The following is a 22,796-nucleotide window of genomic DNA, read 5'->3' as shown; positions in this document are numbered from 1 at the left end:
GCTGGTTTTAAAAATGACAAAACCAGGGCTTCCCTGGTGGCGCAGTGGTTGAGAATCTACCTGCCAATGCAGGGGACACGGGTTCGAGCCCTGGTCTGGGAGGATCCCACATGCCACGGAGCAACTGGGCCCGTGAGCCACAATTACCGAGCCTGCGCATCTGGAGCCTGTGCTCCGCAACAAGAGAGGCCACGATAGTGAGAGGCCCGCGCACCGCGATGAAGAGTGGTCCCCGCTTGCCGCAAATGGTGAAAGCCCTCGCACAGAAACGGAGACCCAACACAGCCAAAATAAATAAATAACTTTTTTAAAAATGACAAAACCAAACTTCTGGCTCATTGAAAAGGCGAATACAATAAAAAGACAGCCTAGGGCAGTATTAAATGGCAGAACTGAAAAGGAGGCCTTAAGTACAGATACTGACGAGACTTTTTAAATTATAAGAAAACACTATGAATATAGCAGCTTGAAAGTCTGAGGACTATATAGTTTTCATTTTAGAAAGTTAGAATTTTGTATCAGAGCTATGCTAACACATATTGCAAAAGAAAATCTCATTTTTGAACACAGATGAACAAAAGCTTTAAAGTATTGGCAAAAGAAATTCAACAGTGCTTAAAGAATCAGGTATTGCGACCAGACAGCATTCACCCAAGAAATCAAAGGTGATTCAACAACTGAAAATATACTAATGGGTAATTTATCATATTAACCGATTAAATGTGAAAAAACATCTTCTGAAAGGAAGCAGAAGAGCAAACCACAAATCTCAACACTCCTAATAAACACTCTTTGTAAGCTAGGAATAGAAGTAAACATTCCTTATCAAGTAATCCACAGAACATCATGATGAAAAAGTCCCTTCAAGTCAAGAACCAGATGCATGCTGTTACCACTACTTCTTAAAACATGATTCTGAAGGTTCTAGACAATGCAGGATGACAAGAAAAAGCAGTATAAGATTTCAAAAGGAAGAGACAAACCTGTTATTACTTGTAAATGCTGTCTTTCTAAAAAAGCAAGAGAATCAAATAATCAACTATTAGAACTAGAGCATTTAGCAAGTTGGCTGGAATAAGGATCATTTGGAGAAAATAAAAGATTTATGATCTATCTGCAGTGTTTAAGCTTTTCCAAGGAGAACATATTTATATATTACATGTGTAATTAAAAGCCAATTTATTTTAAAAGAAAGAAAAAGGGTTGGCTGGGAAAAGATCACTTAAGGCTATCTTGTTAGGAATTCCCTCTGCCGCTACTGGGACCCCAAAAGGGTTGAACTCTTCACACCTTCACTAGAAAAGGTAAAGTTGCAAGGGCTGGGACCTAAAAATAGCAACAGTAAAGGCTTTGATATGTAAGCCCAGGGACCACAGTTTTGTGGGGGGTTTTTTAAGTCCAATTCAAATGGGACATCAAAATGTCAGTCCTGAACCAGATAAAAAGCCTACACTATGAAACGATTAAACTGCTGTTAATATAAAGACAAGGGGTTCATGTAAATTCAGACATCACCTATCGGCACCTGCCAGGTGGGCATGTGACCCTGCTCTGATGTCACCTTCTGCCAAGGCAAAAGCAATAATAGGCATGAAAATATCCCTTGAACGCAAATGACTGTCATGCACAGTGCTCGGCACACAGGACTTTTTAACGTCTAACAGAACCATGGTGGTGACCTTTCAAGTACTTTTATTGCACCAGAAATCCTAATATTCTTAAAGCTAAGCAATACTTAAACCAAGGTAGCCTTGAATGTTTGCCTATAAAACATCACATTAAAGTATTTACTTTAAAAATAAAAACTGTGATAAAGTATTTGGATTTAAATCTGAGATCTACAAAGGCTTCTACCAAAAACCCAACTCCCAACACGACCACCCAGGGGGAGAACTGATTCCTAAATACTGTGGGGTAAGGAAATAACCAGTTCACCAAAAAAATATTCCAACTAAGCCTCTTTGCCATTTAGGTACAAAAACTCCTGTTAAATAAATAACCAACATTACTTCTTGAAATATTCCTTTCAAAACCAGGTCTAAAAAAAAAACCTAAAACCAAGCAGAATAAGATCTACGCCTAAAAAAACAAAACTCCTCCAAGTTTCTTTGTTCTATATTGATTGAGTTTAAGAATTCTACTCCTTTTTGCCCCCAAAGGGCAGAGTAAGACAAGCACTCAAGAAACACCCCGCAATTAACCCTCCTAAGTAAAGGCTGAGAAGCCCCTCGAAGGGAATGCTGCCCAGTGCCCAGGCCCAGCTCACGTGGCCCCTCGAGACCAGGGCCGTTTGCACACTCAGCCCCTCCCCCAAGGCCAAACAGCTGGTTAATCAGTCACCTTCCAGTCTGGGGCCTTTCCAACTCCCACACGCGGATCCAGTCACCAAAACAAGTCACAAATGCCACTCAAGCCCCTTTTCAAACTAAGAATGAATCCCTCTGGGACATCTTAGGAGAAAGATGTGTTTCAAGGTCCACCCTTTGTCTATCTTGAAGTGTCATCACGTCGGGGGTCCGAGTGACACTCTCATCACTGCCTTCTGTTGGGCATGACTGTCCCAACAACGTTCTACTTAGCATCTGTTGTGGGAAAAGTGAGCTTCAAACAGGCCATCGAAAGTCTCCAGTTTCCTCTGTTCCTCCTCAGGGGAAAGGTGGCAGATGACACCAGCTCAGCAGCGTTCAACTAGGTCAGCAAAGTAAGTACTTACACCTGAAGAATTTTCAACATCGTCGTTAGGGGCGATATCAGCTGCTACTGTGTCCCTAGGCAGCACCGTCTGCAGCTGGGCCCTCTCTTCTCCCTGGGTCAGGAGAGTGGGCAGGAGGGTTCTGGATAGGGCTGAAGGCAGACACGCAAAGGACCCCACGGGACAGGATGCTCCACTGAGGGCAGGCCCCCTTTCAGCGCCCAGGGGACCCAGGCCTTCTTGGTAGCAGCCGGGAGGGGGGCAGCTGCTGCCCTCCTGCAGGCTTTCGGCTGGGGCCACGTGCCTTGGGGGCATCTCCTCTCAAGGTCCCTGGGAAAGAAGTGAACTTTGAGGACACGAGGAGTGTCTGAGTCCTCTTCTCAACCAACTAGCTGCCTCACGGGCCCCATCATGCCTTGCTCTTACTCCGTAAGCCAAGGAAGGGGTGCCCCTCACATCACGCCTGGTATCAGGAAGCCCACCTCTACCAGTGCCTGAAAACCCAGGGCTCCAATGGGAATCATCCTCTGGCTGCCGCTGCTGTTCTAACTTTAAATTCATGAACGGCGGCCACAGGTGGGCCAGAGTGCTGCCCAACGATCATTCTCTACGTCCTCACTCTGGGCCCCTTCTCTCCTAGACAGTTACTAGTTCTCTTCCCTCCTCAACCTCCATGTCTCCCCATCCTCTCTCTCAGCTGAGCAAACAGAAACGCTCGGGGGCTTCCCTGGTGGTGCAGTGGTTGAGAATCTGCCTGCTAATGCAGGGGACACGGGGTCGAGCCCTGGTCTGGGAAGATCCCACATGCCGCGGAGCAATTAGGCCCGTGAGCCACAACTACTGAGCCTGCGCGTCTGGAGCCTGTGCTCCGCAACAAAAGAGGCCGCAACATAAGAGGCCCGCGCACCGCGATGAAGAGTGGTCCCCGCTTGCCGCAACTAGAGAAAGCCCTTGCACAGAAACGAAAACCCAAGACAGCCAAAAATAAAAATAAATTAAAAAAAGAAGGCTCAACATTTTAAAAAAAAGAAACGCTCGGAACTCCCACCGACTTCTACCCACCCACCTGTACCTGTGCCACATCCTCTGCCTGCCTTTCACTTGCTCCTCCCTCCCAGTCATCAATTTTCATCAATCAGAGTGTGTGCTCAGCACCATCTAATACACTTCGTGCTGTACTTATTTGCTGTCTCCCTCACTAGAATGGAAGCTCCACGAGGGCAGAGATTCTCTGTCCTGCTTCCTGCTCTGTTCCCTGCACCTAGAATAGCACCTGGGATGTAGGAGGCACCCACTGAATGTTTCCTGCATGAACAAACAAATGATTGATTCCTTCCACTGATGCCCTAGAGCCTCCTTTGGCTGTGGCCCTGGGGCTCAGGACTCTCAGAACAGCACCCCAGCTCCCAAGTGCACGCAGGTGCCCCACTCACGGCTCTCGCAGTGCGCGCCCTCCCGGCCATCGCGGCACCCGCAGCGGTAGCTCCCGTTGTGCAGGACGCAGGTGCCCTCACTCATGCACGGGCTGGGTGTGCAGAGGTTAACTGGCCGCTTGGCTTCTGCAAGGGAGCACGTGCCAGCAGACCCAGCCTGGGCTGGCCCCGAAGACCCCGCTGTAAGGAAGCCCAGTACAGAGGCGAGGCCACCAGAGCAGAGTCTTACACATCTTAGTGGCTCCATGGGCCTTTGAGCCACAGGTTAGTTGGGCCCCATACTGCATGGCCAGTCAAAGACCCGACTTCCACCCAGCTTTCCTACACGTGTACAGAGACTCCCTCTCTAGGGCGAGCCGTGCACACAGCAGTGCTTATTGTTATTATTGTGGCCACATGCTTTTTAAAAAGTGGAAAGGATGTCACTGGCAGAAGGAAGGCTTGGAGTCAGGCTGTCCTGGCTGTGTCTGCTCCTACCAAGGTCAGTGCCAACCCGGGGTCCTAGGGGTATCCTAATGACGTCTTCTTTTTAAGTGGGGTGCATACATTCTCAAGTTTGGGAAGAGGTGCCTGTGTTAAATTAGCTGCACCTTAAATGTCAGGTGAGTGACATTCGTGTGAGTGTGGCACTTAGCATAAAGCCCGGCATGTGGAAAGCGCCCGGCAGTTGGGAGGAGTTGCTGTCCCTGTAATGATGTACATGAAGGCTCAGGCTGAGGTCCTCCCTTGGAGGCGGCCCCGAGGGTGTGGATCGCCCCCCACTCACCTCTGCATATCCACTCGATGAGCGTGTCCTGGTGGTGCCTCAGGTCTGCGTAGGCTGCCATGTGGATCAGGGAGTGCCAGGGACGTGGGAGCCTCTGCAGTGCCTCCTTCAGGATAGACCCCACGCCCATCACCAAGACAGAGACGCCGTTGTCCCTCAGCTTCTGGGCAGGGACGGCCACATCCTCTGCCCCCTCCCACCCGTGACCACCATCACAGCCTTGGGGACACCAGGCCGGGTGCCCCTCTGGACCGTCATCACCTTGTCATAGATGTACAGCAAGGCCGTGCCTGCCGAGCCCACCCCACCCAGGTAGGGGGCCTGGCTCCTGGACCGCAGCGCTGGTGAGGTGGCGGTCCCGCCCAAAGGCTGTCTGGACCTGGCCGCCATACACCACCAGGCCAATCTGTGTCACGTCAGGGTTCACGTCAAACCGGAGGGCACAGCTTCTCACGAAGCTCTGCATCTGGGCGAAGTCCTCGGGCCCCACAGAGGCCGAGGCATCCAACGTGAAGACCAGGTCCAGCGACTGGGCCTGGCAGCCTGCAGAACAAGCAGAGTGGACCACAGCGGGCAGCAAAGTGAGGACTGCTCCGGGGTGAGCGGAGCCCAGGTCAGCCGGTCTGCTGTCTGTGCACTGCAGTATCCGTCCTCCACCCTCTCCTAGAATGGTAGCAGGACACGTGAATGCTCAGCTAGACCACATTCCTAGCCTCCCTGGCAGCCGGGTGTGGCCACGTGACAAGTTCTATATAGTGGGTTGTGATTGCAAGTAATTGTGCGATTTCCAAGTTATGTCCTCAAAAGGAAGCTGCTTGCCTTCCACTTCCCCTCTGCCCTCTTCCTGCTGTCTGAGAAACAGTGACCTGGAGTTAGAGGTGGAACCACAAGAGAGCCGAGCCACCCTGCTGGCCCTGGCCGCTCACCTCTGAACTGTTATGTGAGAGGAATAAACGTCCACTGTGCGTAAGCCATTGAGCTCCGGGGCCTCATCTGTGCCATTATCGAGTGCCCTCCACGTGCCGTGCACTGTATACAAGGCACTAATTATACCACATGGACAAAACTGCCAGTGCCTGTCCTTGATCGGCTGACAAACATGAAACCAACAAAGAATTACAAACTATGTGAGCAGCCGTGGAGGAAAGGAGCAGGGCGCTATGAGAGAGACCAGTGGGGGCGGCACGGGTGGGTAAGGATGGGGTCGGGGCTCCTCTCAGGAGCGACATTTCAGCTAAAGACTGAAGATTCAGAACTCCTTATTAACAACAATAGATAACAATAATAAACAGCAATACCTACAATTCTGAGCGTACACTCTGAGCTTACTGTGTACTACTGTGCATGGTGCTTGCCTTACTTAATCCTCACGAAAGCCCCTCTGGAGGTACTAGGTACTACGTTAGTCCAATTTTACTGACCAGTAAACCGAGAAGTTACTCATCACAAGGCTAGCATACAGAAGAGTCGGGCTGTGCTTGCGGCCCCCAGTACAGGCCCTGGTTCAGTCGCTACCAAAGGGAGGAAGGGCCTGCCACTGGCCAGCCGGCCCCCGGGTCGGGCGACACCGGCCCGCAGCTGGCGCCGGTGCTGGACTGGTCCTTACCTGGGCGCTGCTGGCTGCACAGCTTTCCCCGCAGCTTCGGGATTTGGCGGCACAGGTCCTCCGGGCCGGCGTCGATCATGACGCGCGCCGGGCTACCAGTGACCTCCTGCAGGTCTGCCCGCACGGCCTCGCTGCCCACGCCCAGCAGGAGCAGCTCCCAGGCCCTGGCGAAAGTCGCCGGGCCGGCCACCTGGTCCTGAGAGCGCGCCTCGGTCATCAGGACCACGGCCCTGCGGCGCCGGTCCAGGCCCGTTCCGGCGGTGCTCCCGAAGCCGCGCTCCGCCGCCTGCTGTGGGGCGTGGCCTGTCAGGATGGCGCCGCCAGCGAAGGGCAGGTCGTCGAGGCTCCTGACCAGGTCCGCACGTCCCGGTACTCGCCCACGGGCACGGCCACACCCATGCATGCCCGGGAGCCCTCGCTCAGCGCCCCCGGCACGAACCGCTTCACGGAGGCCTTGGTCCACAGGAAGCCCTCCGGGGTGGCAGCCGCCGAGCCGGCCAGCGGGAAGACGACGTCGGCTCTGCACTCCAGGCTCAGCTTCGGGGCTGCCAGGATCACAGCGGCCGTCGCGCTGTGGAGCACGCAGACCACTGTCCCACCCGGGACCCCCAGGCGCCACGTGGGGCCGGAGCCGCCTCCCTCCCAGGAGGGAGATGAGACACTGACACAGAGGCTTCAGGGCCTAGTGACCAGTGCAGGTCACAGGGTTAGCCACGGCCGGACACAGCGCTCCCTGGCTCCCACCAAGTGTCTCCATCTCACCACTCTTTCAAAAGAAATTTTTCTATAACTTTTTCCCATCATGGTTAGTGCTTCTTGTGTCCTGTTGGAGAAATCTTTGTCTACCCCAAGATCATGAAGATATGCTCCTATGTTTTCTTCCAGAAGTTTCACAACTTTGCCTTTTACATTTAAATCTATGATCCATCTGGACTTGATTTTTTGTGTAGCTTGTGAGGTAGGGAGTCAACATATATATTTTTTTCCCATCTAAGTCTCCAATTGACCCAGCACTACAGTTTTTAAAAAGTGACTATTTAACAAGTCCCGTCCTACGTGTCAAGCATTGTGCTAAGAATCTTATTTCAAACTCCCATAACCGTAGGGGGTAAAGCCAGTTATTATAATCTTCATTTCACAGTTTTAAATCCAAAAGGGGTTGAAGCTTCTCACTCCTCTTCTTGGAAGAGGAGAGAAGAGACTCAGCCCAGAACCAGGACCCAGTTCGGCCAGCTCCAGCCCGCAGCGGGGCTCCGCGATGCTCACAGATGAAGCAGCAGCCATTCTAAAGCTAAGAAGCCAGGAGCCGTGTCCTAGTCGGAGCTCCACCACCTGAGTTACTTCTTCATGGAACCCTCAGTGTATCATCTGAGACATCAGATCAGTGGTGTACTTGAAAAGCAGGTGGCCCTAACTCCAGGGCCAGTTCCTACCTAGTAGCTAAAAGGGTGGCAGGTGAGAAGCAGGAACCCCGGCTCCACTGCTCCCCAACAGAGTCTGGGAAGTCCTGTGCACACGTACCGCAGTCAGCCTCCCCTCCAAAGGCTGGCGGGCAGAGGCAGTGGTACGTGTCCGATCCTTCTGGAACACACGTGCCTCCATTCTGGCAGGGCTGCGAGTCACGGGGGCCTCTCAGAGAGATGCCTGTTAACAGCCTGGCACATCAGCCCAGAGATGCGAAGGGGTTTGGCTACCCAGCCCCACCAGGGCCCAGCCCCTTCCTTTCCCCAGATGCACTAGGAAATTAGTCTCAACACCTGCAGCAAAGAGGAAAAGGAAAGTAAATGAGGTACGTAAGGTGGGGTTAGGGTGTAGGTGATACCAGACACTCAATGGCGGGCTCAGTAAGGCCCCGTGCGAATTACAGGCTCACTTGGGGATCTGCCAATGGGATCTGGCTCCTGGCTCTGACACTGGGAACACGTGTTATGGACTGAATTCCGCCCCCCCCCGACCTCCAAATTTATATGTAGGAGTCCAAACCCCCAATACCTTAAAAATGTTAATCTACTACTTGGTGGTGACATGATTGTAATTAAAGTATACACTTCTGGAAGGTAGGAATTATCGAGGGTAACTCTGGGCTCCTAGGCCAGCAGTTCTGTCAGTTGGAGTTTCATGCAAACAACTGAGGGCTCATTAACAACACCAACAGTGGCCTTTAACTGAGCAGCTATTATGGGGCCAGGTATTGTGCTAAGCGCTACACATGTATGATCTCACTTCACTGATACAACTGGATGAAACAGGTACCGTGAACCGCCACGTCACACACGAGGAAGCTGAAACTTGACGAACAGAAGTCACGTGCTGAAGGTCAGCTACTTGGAAAGTGGCAGAGCTGGGACTCAAACACAGGTCACTCTGGTTCCAAAACCGTAAGTCCTTGAGCTTTAATTTCTGAGCAGAAACAACCCCACTTTCAGTTCCTCCCATGTGTCAGAGACCAGCCAAGTTGGAACTTTAAAATAAGATGCCCGAAGGATCACCTAACCCCAGGCAGGAAGCACCATCCTGCCTGCACACAAAGCCTCTGGCTCTGCTTCCGAGGGACGGACTCCCGACCTCATCAGGAGTAGCATATCTACGCAAGCACTGATGCCAAGACACTTCAGTGTGATTTCTGTGCTCCTGGGTCAGTGAGACGCACTATACCCCGGGGTGAGGAGCAGCGAGGGCCCGTTGGGAAGCCAGGCTGCATGATCTTAATGGTATTGAAAAGTCCTCCTGTTTGCTTGCGACTTTGTCGCTGATGAAGCGCTTTGGTGGACATCACCTACTGAGTCTTCCCTAGGATCCCTTGTATGGTACCCCCTATAATCCAGAGCAGGGAAATGGGGAGCCCAGACATGGGGCAAACATTACCCCCATTTTACAGAGGAGGAAAGTGAGGCTCAGGTATCTTGCCCTGAGTCTGGTGCTAGATGTGAGGCTGTCTGCACAGCTGGGGCTCAGTGCACGCCCTGCTCTGCCTCTTGTCAACGCAAGGGGCCCTGGTTAAGGAAGTAATTCCAAAGTCTTCACTCCCTTTCTCAGTGAAAATATACCACTGACCAAGGGAGGCACGAGTATGGCATGAGCATGTTCCTCTGCCTCTGAAAATGCCTGTCCCTGTGCCCTGGAGCTCAGTCCAACCCCACGTGCTACCCCAGGAGTATAAACGCCACTTTGGGAGCCAGCCTAGTCCCAGGGCCAGAAAGAAGAGGAGACTCCAAGAGGCAGACTGTACCTGGGCGGGTGGTCCTGTAGCAGGTGGCAGGGTGGGTTAAGAACACTCTCTTCCAGCTACAACCCAAGGAAACAAATGGTAGAGGTCAAAGTTTTACCAGGAGAGGGTGTTTAAAACACTAGAAGCTGACACAAGATGCCAATGCAGAAGCAAGTCAAGAAAGACTTGGTTCTTTTTTTTTTCCTGATTCTACCCAACTTTTGTCTGCACATAGAGTAGGAAATGTTTCAAACTACTCAGACAATTAAAAAAGATAATGGAAGCTGGCTATCATGTCAGAAATTAGAGGTATCTGTGTTCAATACTCTGAACTACGGCAACAGCTTTCTATTACGAGTTACTTTCTGGGGCCAGCACAAGGAGTGGGGGGTGGGAAATACTGGGATTAGGCGACTGCATTCTGGCTATGTGACCCCAGGCAAGTTACTTTCCTGCTCTGGTCTTCTGTTCCCTCTTCTATATAGCAACTCTCTAGTTTTCAACTGTGTTCCTCAGAGCCTCAGTGGAGAGGAAAGGGGACTGTCCAGGGCTCCCCCAGTGCCCCAGCCCCATGCCCCCACCCCAAATGTGCTTTTTCTGGTCTGCATAACAAGTGTCCATATGAGGCTCCGTAGCGCAGGAGGATTCGCAAACCACTGGCTGGTCTCAACGACCTCTGAGGTCGGTTTGAGTGACAACACAAGGGCCACCATTCCTGTGCTGGCTTCCATGCCCCAGCCATCCCCCATCGTTACTTCAAGGCCTCAGCTACTTGAAGAGACAGCAGTCTCCTCTTCCAGACGGAGAAATGGGTTCAGGGCTGAATTAAGTTGCCCAGAGTCACACGGTTACCAGAACACAGCAGAGCTGGGATCCGAACTCCATCTCCCACTCCAAAGCCCATGCATCCTGCCCTCTGGGCCTCGCCCCCTGGCTCTCCTGAGTCTGCGGGGCGATGGGCCGACCACAGAGGAGTGGGTCCTCGTCTCTCGGGCAGAAAGCCCTCCTCTTGGCTGGCAGCAGCTCCACAGATAGCCTCATCTAAGGAGATCTCCTGGGGCCTTCGCGACAAAGTTCTCTAAAACTTGCCAAAGAGCACTTCTCCCGGGGAGATCCCACCCAGGGCTGCTCACCTGGCGGGCAGGCTAACTGGGCTCACCTCTAGGGCGGGGGCTTTCCTGAGGCAAAACATCCACTTGGGATAAAAGCCAAGTCAACTACGAACTCAAGGGGTCGCTGAAATCAAAACAGTGCCAAGCTGCCAGCTCATTAAAGAGAACTCTTCTCCCCCTCCACGTCTACTCCTCATCAAACCACAGGTCCTAGCCCAGAAGGCTCCACGGGCCCTGCCCTCCCTACCCAGGCCTACAGGAGCCAGCGTTGTGGAGCAGACACTATCCATAGGGCTTTGCCTGGCCTGTGCTCAGCTAGTCCCCCACCTCCCTCAGGTCTGGTCCCTGCCCACTCTAAAGCTGCACCCCTACCCTCCACTTACCCCACCCTGTCCCACCCCGCATCCTTTCCCCTATTGCACTTACCACCACCTAATAGTTCATTTAGGTATTCACTTTGTTCACTGCTGCCTCTTGCTCATGAGAGCAGATTTGTTTCCGAGACGCTCATGCTGATTCCCCAGGACCTGGGGCAGTGCTGGGAACTTAGGAGAGCCTCGGTGAGTATTTCTTGAATGAGGGGATTGATGAAAAGCCTACTATATGCATTATTCTAGGAGCCTGCAATGTCAGTGCATTCTACGAATTACCTCACTGCATGCCCCTGGCAATCCTCCGGGGGCAGGTCCTGTTATCACTCCCTTGCTGAATGTGGAAACAGACAGCGGGAGGTTCCCAGCTCACTAGTGGTGATGCCCCCAGAGTCTGAGCACATAGCCATGAAGTGTACTCTACCCACCAGCCTCTCCCAGGGCTCCCGGCCCTGGACGCCTCTGCCCACTGCTACCCGGTTCCCACATCTTTCGAGACTGCTCAAGCAACCCCTCCTCCATGACGTGTGGCGAGGACAGGTCCCATCCCAGCACTTGGGAGGCTCTCTCTGGACCACGAGCTTCTCGGGGCCGCGACTGTGCCTGCCTCCTCGCTGGACCCTGCCTGGCTCACAGTGAGTCCTTAAACATGTTCACCAGGGAATGAAGAACTACCTCCTTTCACTCGAAAGTGCAGGTTCGGAAGAGAGCCTCTAATGGCCTCTGACATGGCACGAGGCCCCACTTCCTCTGATCCACATGGGGGGCACCGCCCTTCTCTGCCGAGATGGCGTTCGGACTCTGCATCAACCCAACACGGCCCTCACGGCTTCTCAGCCGCTCCATCTCACTGCTGTGCGTGCTCTGATCTCATCGCTGAGGCCAGGCCAAGGGGCCAAGGTGCAGCTGGTTCAAACGCTACCCTGGCCCTCCAGAAAGGACTAGAGGGCGAGGTCATGAGCTCCTGACCAGGTGCCATACTGAAGGTGGTCCGGATAAAGGGGACAATCTGGGGGTCTGCAGGGCAGTGGCTGAGAGCCGGGCGGCGGGTGCCCTTGAATGCCTGAGCTCCGGCCCTGAAGAATCCAGCATTCTTCACGGCCTCCACATCCGGAATCCATCGAAGCACCGTAAGCCTCTGGCCTTGCTCAGCCCCCAGACACGTGGAAACTGGTGATCGGAGGGACCAGATTAGCAGACCACTATCCCAAGTCCAGACCACCGCCCTGTCAGACCAGCTTTTGGCTGAGTTACCGGCCTTCAGAATGGCTGGGACCCAGGCTCGGGGCTCCTGGGCAGTGTGTCTAAAAGGCTCTGACACTGAGTAGCTGTGCCCCTGCCTGGGTCCCCGGAGCTCTGTCCCTGCCTCCCTCCCAGGTCTCCTCCGATCCCTGTCACACACTCCACAGCCAAGGCCCCGGAGAGCCGTTCTCCCTGCAGCCCATGAGCACTTGGCCGTCCCCGCCCAGGCCCTGCCCGCAGGCTCTGACCCCACACCTTGTGGACAAACCTGGAAAAGGGACAGAGAGCAGCCAGCACGGCCTTGGTCCCCCGAGATCCCCTCCGGCACGGGGCCTGGCCGGCAAGCTGCCTGACCATCTCTAGCGTCTTGTGCTCACAGGGGTGAGGCTGGACCTTGCAGTCTGTGTCCACCGTGCATACCCGAGGCAGGGAAGACAGGGTTACGCCTCCTTCCTCCGCCCGTGGGCCCACCACCCTCAGCCCTGGCTCTTTCCCAGCAGAGTACACGGGGGAGGGGCAGCCGGTCTCCGAGCATCTCCTCTGCACAAGCCCCGCCCCACACCGCTCTTCCATCCTGTGCACACGTGTACTTTTTTTTTTTTTTTTTTTACAACGTACTTCACTCTAGCTCCTGGATGGAGCCTGACAAAGATGACTGGGAATACAGGGATCTCACCCCCAGATGAGGCCTCCCTGTGCTGACAGCAGGGGAGGGGACCCCACCGGATCTGAGCCTCTCTACCCCGTGTGACAAGTTCGGAATTCCCAGCCTAGAACCCCACAGGGCCTGACACAGGGCGGTAGAACAGAGCAGAGGGCCCCAGGGCCGAGGCTGCTGGGCTCCATTCCTCTTCCCTCCCTCTCAGGGGGACCTCCGGCCTTGGGGAACCCTCCTCACCCCCATCCCGCTTCCATACAGGCGAGGCCACTCCTTTCCACACGGAAAGGCCTTACTCACCCAGAGAGGCAATGGTGCACGTGGCAGAGCCGCCGAGGGTGCTGGAGAGGCCGTGGGCGGCGTCCTCCACCTGCTCGGCCATCAGCACGTGCTGCTCCCTTGGCTCGCTGGCCAGCATGCGCGGCTCCTCCCACCTGTGCCCCAAGCCCCCGGCCGAGAAGTTACAATGGCTCATCACCCCACACTCACCCACCTCCTATCCACCCGTCTCCTAGACGCTGGGCTCCCTGTGGACAGCCCCGCCACCCACTACTGCAGGGGCCACAGAGCTGCAACCTCATCCACCCAGGATGCAGGTAAGGTCTAGAAGCGAAGCACAGAAGGACCTCGAGGATGCTCAGCCATGGGTCATAACGTGCACACGCTCCAGTCCCCGAACTTCCTCAGAGGAGAGCCTCACACTCAAACCGTCGGCTCTTATTTGAGACAGGGTCCTAACAGATTTAGTCGTCTGGTTTTGCAACCTATAGCTGATGAGAAAAATTTAACCAGAGGGCTTCCCTGGGGGCACCGTGGTTAAGAATCTGCCTGCCAATGCAGGGGACACGGGTTTGAGCCCTGATCCGGGAAGATCCCACATGCCGCGGAGCAACTAAGCCCGTGCGCCACACTACTGAGCCCGAGTACCACAACTACTGAAGCCTGCACGCCTAGAGCCCGTGCAACGAGAAGCCACCCAATGGGAAGCTCGCGCACCGCAACGAAGAGTAGCCCCTGCTCATCGCAACTAGAGAAAGCCCATGCGCAGCAACGAAGACCCAACGCAGCCAAAAATGAAAAAAAAGATTTAACTAGAAAGGAAATGAAGGAAAGTGGTTCTAGGTGACAGCAAGAGAAGAACAAACAGGGACAGCTAGTAACAGAAAAGAAAAAAAAAATCCTGAAGAATTATAAATAGTGGCAATAAGAACTCAAAGGCCAGCAACATGAGGCTGTGTAGAGGCAGGAGCTGGCGTAGCTCCACAACCAGAGGGCACTGCTAGTGTCCAGAACAGAAATGCTGTGGGGGATGATGACCGTAGGGCATGAAGAAAGGGTTAAATGATGTTGAGAAACCTGTTTTTAAGAATACAAGGCAGTCAGTGACACATTTAGAATCCTGCCTATCAAAAATTCATCAAAACAGACCACAGCTTGGCAATACAGCAAAACCTTCATGTATCTCTAAACCTCCTAATGTAAAGCTCCCCATTCTCCTCTGAAGCCACAGAGACCAGACACTTTGCCCAGCACCTGGGACAGCGCCTGGCACACAGACGGGCTCCTCAGTTCCGGACTCACATTAGCATTGAGCGGGCAGCTCTGCCGGGCCGCACCCTTAGCTCTCCCGGCCCCCAAACAGACCTTCTTAAAAGCTCCCTGGGTAATTCAGATGCTCAGCCAGAGTTGAGAACCATCAGAGAAGGGGCTCAATGTACACTAAAAGGGGGAAAGAGTTTGAACAGGCAACAGTCTTTAATCTCACACTGCAGTGGTTCTCAGACTCTGGCGGCATCAGAATCACTGAGGGGCCAGAAAAACCACAGATCGAGGCTCCTTTTCCCCCAGAGTTTTGGACTCAATGCAGTGGGGCCTGAGTGTGTGCATTTCTAGCAAGCTCCCAGGTGATGCTGATACTGCTGGTCCAAGGAACACACTTGGAGAACCACTGGTCAACAGTGAGCTGGCCTCTTACTAGGAGTGGGGAGGGGTCAGGTAGCCCTGGAAGTCCAACAGGCTTTCTCAGAGGCTTCCTGTGTCTGCAGCTCAGGTCTTCATAACTGAGCCGTGCCCCCTCTTTTGAGCAATGGCTTCTTGATTTCCCTACACTAGGGATGCTCAAAATATGGTCTGTGGGCCAGTGAAGAGCCCCGAACTGTTTCACCCTGATTCAGGATCCGATAAGTATAGACACCAAGCATTTAGAAACTAATCGTACAGCAACTTGACAGTCATTTTATGTCTGTTGGGTCAAATAATAAATATCTGAGTTTCTATTTTGTTTTTATTTCATCTTTCTAGTAACTCATTTTTATTGTATTTTTTTTTTAAAAGTATCCGTTCATGATGGATTAGAAAAAAAAACAAACTGGACCTTCACCACAGATAGTCTGAGAAGCGCTACTCCAGCCAGCAGCTGGAGAAGAGAGCCCCAGAACGGGCCAGTATTTCCACCCATGGGAGATTCTATCCTCAGTGACAAACCTTTGGGCAAATACTACGTGCAAGGCACTCTATTTAGCCCTATGTGGGGATGAGGGTGGGCAGGGAGCCATGAAGTAACGCCCACTCTCCTCTCTCAAGGGGTTTATACTCCTTATATCTGAGGACACAGAAAGAGCCAGCCATAAGGCAGCTTGTGTCTAATACCAACTTACTGGCAATGACAACAATAATGGTGGTGGTAGCTGTCATCATCGTCACCAGGACACAGCACGATCGGGGCAGCCCCATGGTACCTACAACCTCAGTCCCCTTCTATCTTCTTCCTCTTTCTGCACTTGCTGGTCCACTCGGCACTCAGCTCCTGGTGATCTTATTTAGGCTTTAAATACCATCCTCAGTTTCAATCTCGATGCCTGTCCTTTCTCCTCTGCTCCAGACTCTCGTATCCAACTCTCTACTCAGCTTCTCTACTTAGATGGCTGATACGCATCTCAAACTTGACTTGTCTGAAACAGAATTCAATTTCCTTTGTTCCTTTCCCACTCTTTCTCTTTTCAGTAAATAGCACCACCATTCACACTGGAGCTCAGGCCAAAATCTTTGATTCTTCTCTCACACACCCACGTCCAATACACCAGTCACTCCATTGCTCTGCCTTCCAAAAGCATCCTAAATCCAGCCACTCCTCAGCGGGGTCACAGCTGCTTCCCTACTGCAAACCATCATAATCTTGCATGTGAGCTGCTCCAAAGGCCTCCTAACTAGACTCCCCACTGCCCCTATTATTGCTTCTCCCTCTGCCTCACCCACCAGTCTATTCTCTCTACCTTGCAGTCAGTGTGATTTTCTAAAAATGTAAGCCAATTCATGTAATTTTCCTGCTCAAACCCCCCACCCCAAAGACTTCCCAGACTACTCATTACAAACTTTAGTCTCTACAATAACCCACAAAAGCTCTAGACCTAACTCCTACCCACCTCTTCTACCTTATTTCTTATAATTCACCCCTTGCTTGCTGGGCTCCAGCCACTCCTGGCTGTCTCACTGTTTCTATCACACACCGAGCTAGCTACTGCCTCAGGGCCTTTGCACTTTCCATCTGCCTGCCTTGCCTCCTCTTTTCCCTGTTATTTGGAAGGCTTGTTCCTCACTCAAGTTTCTGCTCAAAAATGAACTCTTCAAAGGAGCCTTGCCAGACCCCCCTATCTAAAACAGCTGTCCTCTCTATTCCCATCACTCTGTAACCTCTTCCCTACTTTATTTTTCTTCTTTGAATTTTATTTCCACCTGAAACTGTTACTTATTTATTCACTCACTTCTTTTTTTTTTTTTTTTTAATCTAGTTCCTTTCCTAGAACAGAAGCTCCATCAGGGCAGGGACTTTGTATTGCTGTCTGTGCATCCTGAGAACCTAGAATAGTGTCTGGCACGAGGAAGACAACATACATTTATTGATTGAGAGAATAAATAATGTACAGTTGGTCCTCTATATCTGTGGGTTCCACATCCATGGATATGGGTGGCCAACTAAGGGACTTAAGCATCCATGGGTTTTGGTATCCACAGGGGTCCTAGAACCAACCCCCTGCAGATACCAAGGAACAACTATACTAAAATTAATAAAGAGATTTCTATGTATAGGCACAGTGCCCAGACCAAGAGTCATTTCACTTGATACCCACAAATGACAACAGCCCCACTGAGGTCACCTCCATTTTCAGGGTTGAGAGCATTGAGGAACTGTGCCCCCCTCTCCTCTAGGAAGGGCTATTCCTGCATCTGGCTCCTGACCCACCCTGTGCAGTTGGATGAGTCCATGAACTTCCATTTCTGCCCAGATAAATTAGAGTCAAGTTTCTGACGCTTGAAATCAAGTGTTCAGACTAAATTAAAGACGATGCAAACTCTCAGACTTCCAAAGACTCGGCGGTCCCTTGTGCCAGCAACAATACAGCAAAGTGACCAAAAAACGGATCCAGGAAGGATCAGGATGGTTTTCCCAGCTCCCCTCTCTTCCCATGGCTGCGACGTCCCCAGGCTGACCCAGAGGGCTGACCCCGCGTGACCAGATCTCTTACTGGGAAGCAGACCCCCACAGCAAACACAGGTGATGCCCCTTTGCTTCAGCTGCTTGGCTGGCAGGGCCACATGCCCTTGGGACCTCCCGTCAGTGACAATGATGGGGACCTGGGGCACAGAGGCAGTTCTGCCCCCAGGGAATCCTTTATGCAGAAGGTATTTCAGAGCAAGGCCCATCTCTGTACGTCCTCCTCTGAGCTCACCCAGAAGGAAAAAAACAAAGAAGAAAGAGTCAGCGGTCCAGAGATGAAGTTGGAATGAGAGCCTGAAATGATGGCCACCTTCTTCCAGCAGAGACTCAAAGGGACAATTCCAGCATGAGATACGCACTCTCTCACCATCTAAACCACAAGAATGATGAAGAGAAATGAACTTTTCCCCTGGACTTAACACTCCCCCTATACATCTCTGTTGTGTTATGTAACAATGACATTCTTCGTGTATGTGTTTGCTGTCTCTCGCCATGGTGTCTCCGGGGCACAATTCTCCTCATTTGTCTAACACCCACCTCCCATCTCCCCAGCCCCATACCATTCCCTTCTTGTTACAGCTCAACATCTCCTTGGGGTGGGAAAGCAGATAAATGAGTTTCATAAGAATTTATGGGCGTGAAGGACGGGGCTTTGCGGCAAGGGTCTGATGAGGCCTCGCTTTGATGCAAGGGTCCGTGATCAGGCCTCTCTGTCCCACTTCCAAGTTCAGGGTTGGGCGCTGGAAGGCTGAACCGTTTGACTGCTTTCAGATCAGGGCAGGTTACGGTGGTCCCATCTCATCAGGATGCTAAGATTCTCTAATCCTCACAGCCTAGTTACAGGGACTGTCGACTGAGCTTGGAATCCCAGCACAGAATCCCTACTGAAGCTCGCCATAGGAGGCTCGTGCAAACGTCCTCAGAGCGTGGACTGCCAGCTCTGTCAACTGGGAAGAAAATAATATGACTCACTACAATAGATTTTGGGCAAAACCCTTCAGTGGATGGTAATAGATGAGGAATCCCCTGCTCAGAGACCAGTAATACTAACTTAATATTTACTGTGCACTTACCACATGCCAGGCACCACTGTGCTAAGAGAGTGTGTGTGTGTGTGTGTGTGTGTGTGTGTGTGTGTGTGTGTGTGTGTGTGTGTGTGTGTGTGTGTGTGTAAAGGTGCTTGGCTCATATAATTCTCACCACAGCTCTGAGACAGGGGAGTTCAGAGAAGAGAAGGGCCTTAGCTAAGGTGACACAGCTCATGGGTGGTGAGGTAGGACTTGAACCCTCCACTTCCAGAGCCCAAGTTCTTAATCATCAGGCTACACAGCCTGCCTCTCCCCAGCCAGTGGAGGTCAGAACTGCAGTTGAAACCCAGTCCAGCTAATTCCAAAGCCAATGGTCATTCCTCTGCAGACGTGCGCCTAACAGGCATGGAAAATGGGCGCCCATTCATTTATGTACTATCTAAACAGAGACCACACGGCCGGCAGAGCTTTAAAATATTTACTCTATGGCTCTTTGCTGAAAAGGTTTGCTGACCCCTACTCTATACTGTTCTAAATGGTTTCAAAACACTTTTCGCCAAAAGCCAGGAGCTCCCTGTGCCTTCCCCCTGGCAGGGTCCCCCACAAGCCTCTGGCTGTGGCCCTGCATCCTTAGCTTCTCAGCCAGACTTCGCTTTCTCTCCTCAAAACACCCCCGCACCCCTTGCCCATCTAATCATCACTTCTTTCCGTATGGATTCAAAGCTTCAGGACCAGGAAAAAAAGCACTTGTTCTCCGCAACTCTGTTCTTGTTTCTCATACAGGTCTACCCTCGGCCCCTCCAGAGTTAACCTTTGTTTTCCCTTTTCAATCCAGATTTTCTGAGTGGGTCTGGGCCCCGCTCTTCATAGCTACCAGCCTGTGGCTAGAGAGAAATTAAATTTCAAGGCCATGAGGGCCCAGACTACAACTCCACGGACCTCTGGGGTGTCCGCTTCCACATCGCTTAGCGCACAAATGCCCGTGCCGGCCACCCTCTCCACCTCTGCACCTGACCTGCTGGCTTCTGACCGACCGAGCGCAGGTGAGATTCCTAACAGCATCTGAGCCCCGGGAAATGAGAAGAAACCCTGCTACCTCCACTTTTCTTATTCCACGGGGTGTTTCTCACAGAGACTGTTCTGAGCTCATCGTCTGGCTCCAGACAGGAAGGTCTGGGGCCAGAATCTAAGGTTTTTCTAATTTCTCTCCAATGGGACTAAACTAGGTAGAAAGTGAAGGTTCACAGATGGACTGCTGTTTATGATAGAAACGCGTGGACGATTAAGAACAAGGGCGCAGATACTAGTCCCGTGAGATACTGGCCAGCTAAACTTGGCAACGTTACTTGGTCTGACACTCCTGTTAAACCTGCTAAAGTAGAAAAAGTAACAGTATTGTTTGAAGATTAAATGCTGTATCCAGTGCCTGCCAGTACCTAGTAAGTACTCCATCAGTGGTCATTATAATGAACTACCTAGCAGCCTCTTCTAAGAAGTTTACCTTTTGAGCTAGTCTCAAATTCTAGTCAGCATGGAAGTCCCTTAGGAGATTTACTAATGTGGATTTTCAGATTCCATCCTCCCAGAGTCCAAATTGGTGGGTGTGTGACCAGGCCTGAGAATCTATCAATACATTTTAGACCTGCCTCCCCTCTCCCACCCCCAGTGATTCTGATGCAGGTAGTTCATGGAACAGACTTCGAAAAATAATTCATAAGAACACTCACTGTAGGTACAGGGATGTTGATTACAGGAGTTTTTGTTGTTGGTGGTTTCCGCAATGGACAAAAATCCTGGAATCAAGCTAAATGTGTCCTTTTAGGGGTCTGATTTACTATATTGTAAGAGCTCAATTCATTGATTACATAACCATTAAAAAGGATCAACATGAAAAATAATGCAGCTTTATGCAAAAATACAAATAATATTAAGTAAAAAAAAAAAATAGAGCAAAGTGCTTTGTAATTTTAACTATTCTAAAAACTATGTTTAAATGTTAATGCAGCTTGAAAGAGGCCAGAGCTGGCTATAAAAGGCTTTGTGCTAAAGAAAGGGGTCATTGCTATTTCTGCAGAGCTACTCAAACACGGTACAACTTTGATAAAGCTACAGATGGGGTCCAAAAGAAAAAAAAAATTCAATCACAGAAAACTCAGAGTCATGTTACGTGAAATTAATCGGATGACGGAACAGACGTGCACAGCCCTCTGGCCAGACTTCTAGACATTCGGAAGCCAACTGCTGGCCGTGTTTTATCTGATTTTAGGTTATCATGGGGTACATGATTGTAGTATTTTTTAAACTTATTACAAAGTAGCAATAAGGTGACTGTCACAGTGTCTTCTTAGTCATTTCAAAACATGCTTTTAGGGGACTGCATTGATCTGGAAAGGCAAGTGTTCTGGGTTTTGGGGACAGCTGTGCTCGTCCGTCGAGAATTTAAAACTCCACTGAAGAAAAAGGGTAAAGAGCCCTGGGCAGGTCATCGCTCCCATTCGGCCAACGTTCCTCTGTTATTAGTAAGAGTGTCTTAACGTTCAATGTCCTCAATGACCCTGCAACCGTGGCCCAAAAACCAGGAACTGCCTCCTTTTCTTGTTTGTTGTCTTACAGCCAACCTGGGATACACAAATGCTAACCATTCTCATCCCCAAAAGAAGAGCTGACCTTGTTCAGACACGTAAAGAGGCATCTTTCTCCACCCCCCCCACCGTGTCCTCATCTGGTGCATCCTCAATGCATCTCCGCATGTCCTGGGTTATGAATAACAGCCCTTAGTTACGATTTTCAGCACAGCTGACAAGGGGCTCAACTAATTACTTAGGGGGCAGGGGTGGAGGGGGAGGTCGGAGAGAGGTGGGAAAGGACAGCTCCATGGGGCCTCCTGGACGCGCAGTGCGACCCTGTGGTCCCGGCCAAGTCACCTGCTCCTCCCCAACCTCAGTATCCTCTTCCATAAAATAAGGGGTTGGAAGAGGTACGGGGTGATCTCTATAGAGTACCTTTTGGTACCAAGTCACTTAAATTGGCTTAGTTTTTCACAAGAGAGCAGGGCTGAGTCATTTGAGTCAAAGTCCCCCAAACGTCTTTGACATTCAGTCCTAAATTTAAAACATTAGGTTACTTTTTCTTCTGCAAATGTTTTTGTGTATATAATGGGTACAAAAGTTTTTATAACAATATCAATAATGATATAATTCACATACCACAGAATTCACCATTTTAAAGTACAGATGTGGTTTTTAGTATAATTCAGAGTTGTACAACCATCACCACTACCTAAATCCAAACTATTTTCATCACCCCAAAAAGAAGCTTTCTACCTATTAGCAGTCATATCCCGCCGCCCCACATCCCCTGGAAATGACTAATCTACTTTCTGTCTCCACAGATTTGCCCATTTTAGACTATTTCATATAAATGAAATCATACAATACGTGACCTTTTATGTCTGGCTTGTTTCACTTAGCATTTTAGTTAAGCATCTTGCCTCTTGGCCATTTTGATGTCCTCTTTGGAAAAATGTCTATTTAGTTCTTCTGCCCATTTTTTAACCAGATTGTTGGGTTTTTTGTTATTGCTTGTATGAGTTCTTTATATATTTTGGATAATAACACCTTACCTGATATATGGTTTGCAAAATTTTTCTCCAATTCTGTAGGCTGCCTTTTCATTTTGTTGTTTCTTTTGCTGTGCATAAGCTTTTGAGTTTTATGTAGTTCTATCTGTTCATTTTTGCTTCTATGAATAAATTACATTTTGTGTACCCATTCATCCATTGGATTTTGGCTATCATAAATAACACTGCTGTGAACATCACTGTACATGTTTTTGTGCAGGCATATGTCTTTGTTTCTCTTGGAGTGGAATTCCTAGGACATGTGGTAACTCTATGTTTAACATTTTGAGGAACTGCTGTACTGTTTTCCAAAGTTGCTGCACCACTTTACAATCCTACCAGCAGCGTATGAGGGCTCCAATTTCTCCACATCTCTGCCAACACTTGTGATTGTCTGTCTTTCATTTGATTCCTCCTAGTGGGTGTGAAGTGGTATCTCATTATGGTTTTGATTTGCATTTCCTTAATGACTAATGATGTTGAGCATTTTTTCATGTGCTTTTTGGCCATTTATATATCTTCTCTGGAGAATAGTCTATTTACAAGGTTTCTTATTGAGATGATGA

General features: G+C 50.7%; 1 protein-coding gene across 1 annotated transcript in view; it reads right to left on the bottom strand.

Annotated features, from left to right (window-relative positions):
• Positions 1-4,833: 4,833 nt before the first annotated feature.
• The window catches only part of VWA2 (von Willebrand factor A domain containing 2), a 44,490-nt gene continuing 26,527 nt past the window's right edge, over positions 4,834-22,796 (bottom strand). Inside the window, 13 exon segments of the mRNA XM_060126438.1 lie at positions 4,834-4,881; positions 4,884-5,080; positions 5,083-5,245; positions 5,247-5,434; positions 6,498-6,857; positions 6,860-7,042; positions 8,019-8,126; positions 9,727-9,782; positions 12,699-12,831; positions 13,389-13,522; positions 16,779-16,780; positions 17,612-17,638; positions 17,640-17,805. Of these exon segments, the coding sequence (XP_059982421.1) occupies positions 4,834-4,881; positions 4,884-5,080; positions 5,083-5,245; positions 5,247-5,434; positions 6,498-6,857; positions 6,860-7,042; positions 8,019-8,126; positions 9,727-9,782; positions 12,699-12,831; positions 13,389-13,522; positions 16,779-16,780; positions 17,612-17,638; positions 17,640-17,805 (1,765 nt within the window).

This window comes from Lagenorhynchus albirostris, chromosome 16, assembly GCF_949774975.1.
Source record: "Lagenorhynchus albirostris chromosome 16, mLagAlb1.1, whole genome shotgun sequence".
Taxonomy (NCBI): domain Eukaryota; kingdom Metazoa; phylum Chordata; class Mammalia; order Artiodactyla; family Delphinidae; genus Lagenorhynchus; species Lagenorhynchus albirostris.
The sequence above is the reverse complement of the archived record's forward strand: the minus strand, read 5'-3'. Positions and strand labels throughout refer to the sequence as shown.